This window comes from Spermophilus citellus (assembly GCF_964194105.1).
Source record: "Spermophilus citellus genome assembly, chromosome: X".
NCBI lineage: Eukaryota > Metazoa > Chordata > Mammalia > Rodentia > Sciuridae > Spermophilus > Spermophilus citellus.
This window is the reverse complement of record NC_138190.1, coordinates 81620307-81631879: the sequence shown is the minus strand read 5'-3', so window position 1 is coordinate 81631879 and position 11573 is coordinate 81620307. Positions and strand designations below refer to the sequence as shown.

Here is an 11573-nt window from a genome sequence, read left to right as displayed (position 1 = left end):
TTGAGTGGGGTGGGGGCCAAGGTTATTTCCCATATTTTTCACGTCTTGGAAATCAGATAAAGTTGTTGACCAGTTTCTGTTTTCTTCCTGCACTCTTTGTTTCCCCCCAGATGTCAGCCTGTTGGACATCCTGTTTTTGTAACGACCCTGAGCAAGCCCAACCGCTGAACTTGCACGTCCTGTCGCCCCACTGACCTCCTTTTGCAAAACTACTATATTTCTTAAGCCTTGCTTCATCCGGCGTTACAAAGCTAGTGCTATAAGCTGGGCTGGGGTCTTTCATTCCCCCATTTTCTTTGGTTCTACGAATGGAATCTTCCATTCGTAAGTTCAATTGTCTCTAGGTCAGTTTGTCCTAGCTGGTGATATTGTTGGGTTAGGACCATGGCTTGGATGACAGTTAATCTATCTTTGATAAATTGGACTAGCCGATTGAGGACACATGGTCCAAGTACCAAGATTAGAAGTAGAATAATAAGTGGGCCCATGATAGTGGATATTAAAGTACTAAGCCAGGGGGATCTATTGAACCAGCTTTCAAACCATCCCTGTTGGGATTCGAATACCTGCTGTCTCTGTCTAAGTCTTTCTCTGAGCTTCGCCATGCTGTCTCTGACTACTCCTGTGTGATCAGCATAAAAGCAACATTCCTCTTTAAGGGCAGCACAAAGTCCTCCTTGTTGAAGGAAGATTATGTCTAAACCTCTTCTGTTCTGTAACACTACTTCCGACAGAGAAGTTAAAGACTTCTCGAGGGCAGTGACTGACTCCTCTAATGCCTGGATATCCATGTGCATGGCTTGCTGGAGCTGTTTAAAATGAGAGGTTTGTTGTAAAGCAGTTACTCCTGTTCCTATGCCTGCAGTTATTCCACCCACAGTTAGCCCTCCTAGGAGTAAAGCCAAGGTTAAAGATACTGGTTCCCGGCGAGGTCTAATTCTTTCCTGGGACTGGCTATGAATATATATATATTCAGGGGTGTGGTAAATTATGGTGGGCCATAGTTCTATTAGTACACAAAAGTCATTGCCAGTATTGAGGACTCCAGTTGAAACACAAGGGGTTAGGCCCGTGTTACAGGCCCAATAGGTTCCATTGGGACCTGTCAGATATTTACTTTCGGTACTAGTTTCGGTTGGAATGATTTTGCTGCATAGCTTCTGATGGGTTAGGGGAATTTTTCCTATGCAAATTCCTTTTCCTGATACCTCCGATAAGGTTAATCTATGTTGAGGGAGGGAGGTGCAATGCCAGGGAGGGATAGTATGGCTAATATAGCTGCTTTGTATTGCGATGCCTTCGTAATAGGGAGGCCGCGAAAGCAGGCATAACCAACACTCTTGGGTTCTGTTTGGGTCTGAGTGGTTAAGAGCTAGGAATGCCCCATGAATTAAGCTTAGTAACCGGTCTCCAGTTCCTGGCCTGGAAGTTGGAAGTAGTCTAGTGGTAGGGATTGGGGTGTTCATAGTAGAGGTTTCTGTAGTATAAGATATTTCTCTCCTTAGGTTAGGACTAAGGGCTGAATAGGCCAGGGAGGATGGGGAGGTTAAGTCTGGACTAGTGAGGTGAGGTGGGGTTTCTTTTTCCAGGAGAGGGGGCTTTCTAATCTTGAGCAATGGGGCTGTTTGGTCAGATAATACGGGATTGGGCCCCAAAGGGAGCTTGGGTTCTACTGTTAATATGTGCCGGGTCAGGGAGAACACAGTACTGGCATCATGTCCGGAGCGGTACAACCGTAGTCCCCAAGCTTGAGATCCATCCCAGGTAGCTCGTCGTCCTGCGGGAGTGAAGGTCAAGACTAGGGGGTTACACCGTCCGGACTGGTATGGGTTCCCTGGGGTGGCACGGCAATTGGACTTTTGAGGAATGCCCCCACGCTTGAGGGTGATGTAGTCCCAATCGGAGGAGGGGTTCCAAGGGACAGTTCCAGTGGTTTCACAACCCCATTTGGCACAAAACCCATCTGCAGGACCTCCACAATTTCTTCCCCGTTTATGCGATGGACAAACATAGAATGATAAACTCTGAGTCCCTATACGCCCTGCTAAGGTTTTGCACCCATATGCAGGGTTTCCTCCATCCCATCTGTCTCCAACCAGATCACATAAATCGAAGTATAGAGTGGGGAAAACATCTGATATTGCTCCCACCCTGGAAGCGATATTAACTATTTTTCCAGACATGAGATCAGTAATCACCCAGGTCACATTATAGACACAATGAGGATTGTCTTGCCCTGTAACCATCCCAAGAGACCCTGTCAGAACCCATAGCACTAGGATGCTGCTTTTCCCCGCACGAGTCTTATCTTTAGGGGGTTTGGGGTGCGCTGGACTTTCCATGGGGGGGTGTCCGTCCCGACTGTTAGTGGTCTGCCTCCGGTGTTGGATTGGTGGCTTCCTCCAGCTGGGTTGGCAGCTTTGACGTGTGAGGCGTGGACCCAAGATGAGATCCCGTCGACCTTCAGGGCAGTTGGGGTGGTCAGGAGCACGGTGTACGGGCCTTTCCATCGGGGTTCCAAGTTCTTTGTCTGGTGTCTGCGTACCCACACTGAGTCTCCTATCTGAAAAGGATGGGGTATCACAGGGGTCTTTATTTGGTCCTGGTATGCAGCTGCCAACGGTTTCCAGACTTCATTCTGAACAATCTGCAGGGCCTGTAAATGAGCTTTTAAAGAGAGGCTGTTAACATGATTGGAAATGTTGGGACTATAAAAGCTGGTGATCGGGGGTGGAGCTCCATATAATATCTCAAAAGGGGTTAGACCTGATGGGCCTGGGGTGTTCCTGGCTCTGTAAATAGCCAAGGGCAGTAGGAGTACCCAGTCTCTAGTGCCAGCTGCAAGCGTTAATTTAGATAAAGTCTCCTTAATGGTTCTATTCATTCGTTCTACCTGTCCTGAACTCTGGGGTCGGTAAGCACAATGTAATTTCCAATTTATCCCCAATAATTTGGCCACTTGCTGACTTACCTGAGAGACAAAAGCTGGTCCATTATCTGACCCTAGTACATGAGGCATACCGTACCTGGGGAAGATTTCTTCTAATAACTTCTTGGTCACTACTTTTGCAGTCTCACGCCGTGTGGGGTAGGCTTCTACCCAGCCGGAAAAAGTGTCCACCAGCACTAACAAGTATTTGTACCCATATAGTCCAGGCTTTACCTCAGTGAAGTCGATCTCCCAATGCATCCCAGGTCGATGCCCCCGTATTCGGATCCCCAAGTTAGACTGGGTTTTTCCCGCATTTATTTGGGTGCAAGCAAGGCAAGAGTCCATTACTTGTTGTAAGATCTTGTCTCTCCTGAGCAAATGATAAGTGTCTTGTTCTTTATCCAGTAGGATTTTCATTTTATGGGGACTTAGGTGGGTTAATTTATGTAGAAAGGTTATCAGTTCAAGGGTTTGCTGGGCTGGCAGCACAGGTTTCTTTTGGTAAATCCAATGATCTTGAGTGGGGTCATAAGAGGCCCCCATTTTCTTTAGTAACTCTGTATCCTCTTTAGCATAATGAAATAGGCAGATGGAGGTTTCGGTTTCCCCTGGGTTAAGGGGGTGAGTTTGAGGAGCTTTAGAGGGTACTTCAGTGGCAATGTCTCTTGCAGCTTTGTCAGCCATATGATTTCCCCTGGCTTCTGGGTTTTCCCCTTTTTGGTGCCCCGGACAATGAATAATGCTGAGTCTCTTTGGCAGGAACAGGGCCTTAAGTAAGGCTAGGATTTCAGCCTTGTTTTTAATATCTTTGCCCTCGGAGGTTAGAAGCCCTGTCTCCGGTAGATTTCCCCATGTATGTGGGCGGTTGCAAAAGCATACCGGCTGTCTGTATAAACATTAAGCTTCTTACCTTTGGCCAGTTGTAAGGCTTTTGTCAGAGCGATGAGTTCTGCCTTCTGGGCAGATGTTCCTGGGGGTAGGGCTTCTGCCCAGATTACCTCAGTCTCAGTGGTCACTGCTGCACCTGCTTTTCGCTCTCCATCTTGTATGAAGCTGCTGCCGTCAGTATACCATATGAAGTCCGCATCGGGCAGAGGTTGGTCTGTGAGGTCTGGTCTGGTCCCATGTGCCTCTGCAAGGATCTGGAGACAGTCATGTTGTTCTGGAGCTTCTGGGAGCGGAAGCAAGGTGGCAGGATTAAGAGTGACAATAGGCCCGAAATGCACTCGATCAGTGTCTAGGAGCATGGCTTGGTAGTGAGTCATCCGTGCATTGGATAACCATCGCTCTGGTGGCTGTCTAATCAAGGCCTCCACTGCATGAGGTGCTAAAATGGTTAATGGCTGTCCCATGGTTAGTTTGTTGGCATCCCTAGTAAGGACCGCTATGGCTGCCACCATACGCAGACAAGGTGGCCATCCGGCAGCCACAGGGTCGAGTTTCTTGGATAGGTAAGCCACAGGTCGTCGCCATGGGCCTAATCTCTGGGTCAGCACCCCTTTTGCATAACCTTGTTTCTCATCCGTAAACAGCTCAAAGGGTTTGGTCAAATCTGGAAGGCTGAGAGCCGGGGACTCTAATAGAGACTTCTTTATTGACCGGAAAGCTTCTTCATGTTTTTCTTGCCATTCATATAGGGTCCCCGGTTTGGTAAGAGGGTATAGGGGTGCGGCCATTTCAGCGAAACCTGGTATCCAGAGGCGGCAAAACCCTGCAGTCCCCAGGAATTCGCGCAGTTGTCGAGAATTTCTGGGGGCTGGAATGTGTGTGATGGTCTTTTTACGGGCCTCAGTTAACCATCTTTGGCCCCCTCTGATCTGATATCCCAGGTAAATGACCTGTTGTTGGCAGATTTGAGCCTTTTTAGCAGAGGCCCGGTACCCAAGAATTCCCAAAGTCTGCAAGAGTGCCGCAGTCCCTTCCCTACAATCTTCCTCTGATTTTGCTGCCAGCAGTATGTCGTCGACATATTGCAGTAATATTAGGGCTGGGTATTGGACCCTAAAGGCAGCTAAGTCCCGGTGGAGAGCCTCGTCAAAAAGGGTAGGGCTGTTTTTAAAACCCTGCGGTAACCGTGTCCAGGTCAGCTGGCTGGATATTCCCCTCTCTGGATCCTTCCATTCAAAGGCAAAGATGGACTGGCTATCGGGGTGCAGCCTCAGACAAAAGAAAGCGTCCTTGAGGTCTATTACCGTTTACCAGGTGTGTGAGGGAGGTAGCCCACTCAGTAGGTTGTATGGGTTGGGGACAGTAGGGTGAATATCCTCTACCCGCTTGTTGACTTCCCTCAAATCCTGGACTGGTCGATAGTCCTCAGAGCCGGGTTTCTTAACAGGGAGGAGAGGGGTGTTCCATGGAGATCTGCATGGCACTAGGATCCCTTGGTCTAACAGTCTTTCTATGTGAGGCCGGATGCGTTGGTGGGCCTCCTGTGACATAGGGTATTGTTTAATGGACACAGGTGAAGCGGTGGCCTTTAAGGTTATTATTAATGGTGGCTGCCGGACTGCTAGCCCTGTCCCTCCAGTTTCAGCCCAGACAAGTGGGAATTTCTGTAGCCAAGGTAGGATGTCTCCTTTGGGACCTCTTTGTGGTTCTTCCAGGGTTCCTAGTTCAAAAAGCTTATATTCATCTTCCAAATGGAGGGTCAGGACGTGTAATGGTTTTCCCTGAGGTCCGGTGACATATGCCCCCGTGTCTTGAAAGTGTACTTGAGCCCTTAATTTAGTGAGGAGGTCCCTACCTAGTAGTGGAAATGGGCAATCTGGTACATGAAGAAAAGAATGAGTCACCTTACCGGTTGCCAGTTGTACCTTCCAATCTGTTGTCCAATGGTATCTCTTGGCTCCGGTGGCTCCTTGGACCCATGCTGAGCGGTCACTCAATGGTCCCACAGGATGAGTCAGGACAGAATGTTGGGCTCCAGTATCCACCAGGAAGGTGACGGGTTGCCCCCCAACATTAAGGGTTACCCTGGGCTCAGGGGGGGGGGCTCCTGGCCCTGACTATCCTAATCTTCCAGGGTCAGTAGGGAGGTTTGGGGTTTAGGTCTTCGGGGTCCCTTGGGTCTCTTTGGACAATCCTTTACCCAATGGCCTTTTTCCTTACAGTAAGCGCATTGATCTCTATCTATTTTGGTGCTGCGGGGGTTCCCTTCTCTGTTGTCTCCTGTTTGCTGTTTATCCTGTCTCTGATTTGAAACCACTGTGGCCAATAACCTGCTGATCTCTTTGCTTCTCTTGCGATCCCTGATATTTTCCCTCTCCTCGGCTTCCTTTCTCAATCTCTCTTCTCTTTCCTCAGCTGTTTCTCTCCTGTTATAGATACGTTCAGCTTCCTTAAGTAAATCTTGCACTGAGTTTTCCCTCAAATTGTCTAGCCTCTCTAATTTTCTTCTGATATCTGGAGCTGACTGCCAGATGAAAGACATGGCCAGATTGGTAGCCTGCCCTGGGTCCTCGGGATCATAAGGAGTATACATGCGGTAAGCCTCCTTAAGTCGCTCCAGGAAGGCTGAGGGAGTTTCATCTGATCTTTGGGTTACCTGCTTTACCTGAGCCAAATTTGTGGGGCGCCTTGCAGCCCCATGGAGACCCGCTACAAGCAACTGGCGATAGAGGCGTAGGTGGTTCCTACCTTCAGCGGTGGTGTGGTCCCAATCGGGACGTGCAAGGGGAAAGGCAGCATCAATCTCATTAGGCAACTGGGTTGGGCGGCCATCCGCGCCTGGGACATTTTTGCGAGCCTCTAGGATGACTCGTTGCCTCTCTTCGGTAGTCAGCAGTGCCTGGAGAAGCTGTTGGCAATCATCCCATGTGGGCTGGTGAGTAACTAGGATAGACTCAATGAGAGAGGTTAAGATAGAAGGGTCTTTAGAGAAAGGAGGTTGTTGTTTTTCCAGTTATATAGGTCAGAGGCAGAGAAGGGCCAGTATTGCAGTTGACCGTTTGGCCCTGCCCTGAGGGGGAAGGCTTGGGAGGTAGAATCTGGTAGCTCTCGTCGTCCTCTTAGCCGTCCAGCTACAGGAGAGGGTGCGGGTTCGGGTTCCTCCAGAGGGGTTGGGGGAATCAGCCTCCCGCTGTGAGGTTGGTCTGGAGGCTGATGTGGGACTTTGGTATGGAGGAGGATCCTCGGCGAGGAGATCCATCAGCAGCTCTTCTCCCGGTGGCAGGACTGAGGAAGTCCTTGGTGGTTGAGCATTTTTCTTAGTCTCCTGCGAAGTCTTAGTAAGAGTAGGATAGAGGGAGGATCGGGTAGGGGTTGGGACAGGGTCGAGAGGAGGTGGGAGTGGCGGCATAGGGGGGGCAGTAGGTGAGGAGAGAGATAGAGGGGTTGGTCTTGGGGTAATGAAAGGTTTGACCCATGGAAGAGGGTCCTTCGCCAGAGCTTCCCAAGTTATGATGTAAGGGACCTGATCAGGATGACCTTGAGGTCCGGGGTTCATCACTCTGGCTTTCACCTGTAAGATAGAGTCCAGGTTAAAGGTTCCATCTGCAGGCCAGTCTGGGTATAGCGTTGGCCACTCAGAGGAACAAAAGGCTATCCACTTTTTCTTGCGGACGTCCACCGACTGGTTGTTAGCCGTGCTTTGGACGTCCCTCCAGTGCTGTAAAGTAAGACTTAAGGGGGTTGTAATGGATTGCCCCATGACTGGGTAGCAGGTAACACCAAGGACAAAACCAACAAATAACAGACCGGCACAAACACAGAGGAGAGCGCGGCGCGGCTTCGGCGCAAAACCGAAAGTAAAAGTTCAGATGGAGACTTAGCTGAGGATCCGGATTCCTCGTCTCCCAGAAAGACCACGTACCCCTCGGACTGGGGTGGAGCCCCAAAGAGTCCGACTCTGGTTGTGTATCTTAACGGATGAGTCCTTGAAAATTGGACTCCGGATGCCCGTGGAACGTCTTCCAGGGCTGCAGGAGCGAAGTCCGAGCTCGTCAGCTCCTTCAGCCTCCTGCCAGATTCAGATTGACTCAGCTGAATCACAGAGAACTCAGATTCGCAGCGCAATGGACAGACAGACAGAAAACAGTGAAATTATAGGCTGGCCAGCTTACCTCCTGACGGCGGGTCGGTGGTCCCTGGGTGGGGGTCTCTAATCCCGGACGAGCCCCCAAATGAAAGACCCCCGAAGAGAGGGTACTTTCCGTCTGGGGAGACCCGTTCCCAAGGATCAGCGAGACCACGGTGTTCCGATGCAAACAGCAAGAGGTTTATTCAGGCACTCGGGTACCCGGGGCAACAAGCTGCATGAGACTTGCGCGCCTCCAGTACGTTCAGAGGGGTTTGTATAGGACTTGTGAGCAGAAGCATGAGTACAGAAGCAAGATGCGTAGTTACAGGGTCTCTATTGGAGGATTTGAGTGGGGTGGGGGCCAAGGTTATTTCCCATATTTTTCACGTCTTGGAAATCAGATAAAGTTGTTGACCAGTTTCTGTTTTCTTCCTGCACTCTTTGTTTCCCCCCAGATGTCAGCCTGTTGGACATCCTGTTTTTGTAACGACCCTGAGCAAGCCCAACCGCTGAACTTGCACGTCCTGTCGCCCCACTGACCTCCTTTTGCAAAACTACTATATTTCTTAAGCCTTGCTTCATCCGGCGTTACAAAGCTAGTGCTATAAGCTGGGCTGGGGTCTTTCAGGATTTGATCTGTTCTTGCTTTTATAAGACCTTGAGGTGTAGTATTGGATTTTTAATTTGAGATCTTTCTTTTATGTAGGAACTCATTGTTCTGAACTTAGTATTTTTGCTCTACCACAAAAGTGGTGATAAATTGTGTTTCCATATTTACTGGAGAGAAAAGCTCATTAAATTTCCCCTGAAGTCCAGAATGATCAATCTCATCAAAAGCATGTTGTTCAGTCTTCATAGATGATTATAATTTATAGGGTTTCTCATGCTCTTTATTTGTATTTTCATTCCATTGTCATCAGAGAAGATGTAGGATATGATTTCATTTTTTAAATTTGTAAATATTTGTTTTGTGGCCTATTTTAACAAAATTTCCATGTGCTTATGAAAAGAATGATTAGTTTGCAGCTGTGGAAGAGAATGTTCTGTAAATGTCACATGTTTGCACAAATGACACACACAATGAAGGTGGGAGATGGGAAACAAACCTTGGATCAGCAAGCTTTTCTTTATTCAGTATTTAGCAATAGAGTCAATTGTGGGACCTTGGTGTGGCTCATTTTCAAGGCAGAAAATGGCAGCGGGCTGAAGCAAGGGTTTGGGTGATGTAGGCTTATATAGGGTGGGACAGGAGAGCAATTACTCGGATTCATTGTATTGAGGTCCTGCTGATACATTAGGGTGGGGCAGGAATGTGAATAGGGATTACCCTGGGGCTTATTGTATAGAGGTCAGCTGACCTTTTAGGATGGTGGTGGTGGGTTCTGGTGCTAATCAAGTGCAAGTTCATTTTATATTCCTTCACTCTGCCTGAGGCCTGGACTTTTAAATGACAAAAGCTTAGGGAAAATACCTTTAGAGTCATTTTCCATATCCTTCAACGTTGACCTAGATAGTAACTTGACTCTGAAATATTTATGTTGTTTTTTTTTTGTTTGTTTGGATTATATATTACCAAGAGCTGGTGTTGGAGTCCCTCACTATTTTTTTTTTTTTTATTTCTGTTAGTGTTGGTAAAGATGGCACCTGGAGTGCTTCTCTTCTGGGAGCTCAGGTCCATGACACACTGAATGGTGCACAAACCGTCACCTCCAATCCCTGTGAATGGCTCGAACTTTGAATGGTGCACATCTAATCCTTGAAGTGGCTCGAACTCTCGGCCAATGAAGAAGTAACAGCTCATTCACCTTGCTCCTCCTCATCCTGTGTTAAGCCCATAGATATCAATACCCTGTTCTGTGCTCGCTCTCTTGCACTACCCCTCTTTCTCTCTCTCTCTCTCTCTTTCCCCCCTCCCCCCTCTCCTTCTCCCCCTCTCCCCCTCTCTCCCTCTCTCCCCCTCCCCCTCTCTCTCTCCTCTCTCCCCCCTCTCCCCCCTCTCTCCCCCCCTCTCCCCCCCCACCCACTTCTCTCGACCCCCTTCTCAACCCCCTTCTCTTCTGCAGATGACCGCTACAGTCCTGCTAATAAAATCTCCGACAGGTAAACAGTTGTTTTGGCTTGTTGAGTTTATGGGGCTTTTTCCACCATTCTTTACAATTAGTTATTGACAGACATTTATTCATTTATTTGTTTATATTCTGTGCTGAGAATCAAACCCAGTGCCTCACACATGCTAGGCAAGCGATCTACCACTGAGCCACAACTCCAGCCCCCACCCTCCATTTTTATGTTGAGGACTATATTTCTCTTTAGATCCAGTAGTATTTGTTTTATAAAATTTATTGCGCTAATGTTCACTGTGTATAGATTATAATCATTCTTCCTTGTGTCCCTGTATGAAAGGGCATTTTTGTCTAATGATTTACTTTTAGATTCTGGGACTTCTCAATTAGTATCTCATACAAATTGGTTGGCCAAATTTCTTACAGAAATTTGAAATCATCAAGGGCCCCATCTTTCCTGTTCAGATCTTGTTCTAGGAAAATCCACAGATTCAAACAAAACATTACATACTTCTTCAACTACAAGGGTACTTACAATGTAATCATGGCCACCCCTTTAGCAGCATGTGTAACAGGACAAGACTCCAGGATACATGATACCCACCTGAAAGTCTGGATACCTCTTATTGAGTCCACCATAATGGAGACTCCTACAGACCACTGCACCTACAAGCCAATATAAGATCTCAAGTTTCTGTTTAAATAAGTTAAGTGATATGATGGATTTTATCAGTCTCTATCCTTGGAAAAATCTTATCCTTGGAAAAATCCATAGAGAGCTCCTAGGCACATATCTACCATGCTGAGTTGTTTGTCTGTAAATAACAGAAGAGATTTTTGGCACCAGGTGTCCCTGACTCAGTTAGGCTAGGTGAGAAGCCATAGCAACACCCTAGCAACCACCAATCAGCATGAGACAGGAAAAATACCTGTGATGCCAGATGACCCCCCAGTAGTTTATAGTGGTTGATAATAAGTTAGGAAACCAGGTATTTTAGCATGTACACCCATCAGGGATTAAACCAATCAGTTCAAAGGAATCCCCCTCTTGTACTAACCAATCACCCTTACCCAAATTGTTCCTGCCAGTGAATGTGCTAATAAATGTTGTTGTTTGATTTTCCCGTGGTGTGAAATGATTTGCTGTGTGATGTTGTGACACACAGAGTATCCCCAAATACCTATAAAATCTCATTGAAAAAAGGACTGGGACTCACTCCTCGCACCGCTGCATCGGAAATGATTGTGAGTCCAGGCTCGAGCTTGCAATAAAGACTCTTGTGCGATTGCATCGGATTTGGCTCCTGGAGGTCTATTGGGGTCCCATGAATCTGGCATTACACTAGGAGCTTGTTCAGGATCCCCCAGACCCCAGGACCCCCTAACTGGAGAGTCTAACAACAGTGAGTCTTGCTATTCGTGTGTCTTGACTGCTTTTACGGCCCGGGAGAATCTATATTCTGGGCTGGCAACTGGCCTTGCTGGGTGTGCTATAGGGTCATCCCACATGTCTAGACCCCAATCTGAGGGGGATACTCCCCCAATATGGGGTCCTCAGACC

General features: G+C 47.9%; 1 protein-coding gene across 1 annotated transcript; it reads right to left on the bottom strand.

Moving 5' to 3' along the window:
• Nucleotides 1-302: 302 nt before the first annotated feature.
• On the bottom strand, nt 303-8148 carry LOC308639469 (MLV-related proviral Env polyprotein-like; the record flags this gene model as incomplete). The annotated part of the gene is made up of 2 exons (XM_081277709.1): nt 7993-8148; nt 303-2563 (listed from the first exon to the last, which is right to left on the bottom strand). The coding sequence occupies exon 2, from the start codon at nt 2508-2510 to the stop codon at nt 303-305; it is 2208 nt and encodes a 735-aa protein (XP_081133835.1). The 5' UTR covers nt 2511-2563; nt 7993-8148.
• Between the last annotated feature and the right edge of the window lie 3425 nt (nt 8149-11573).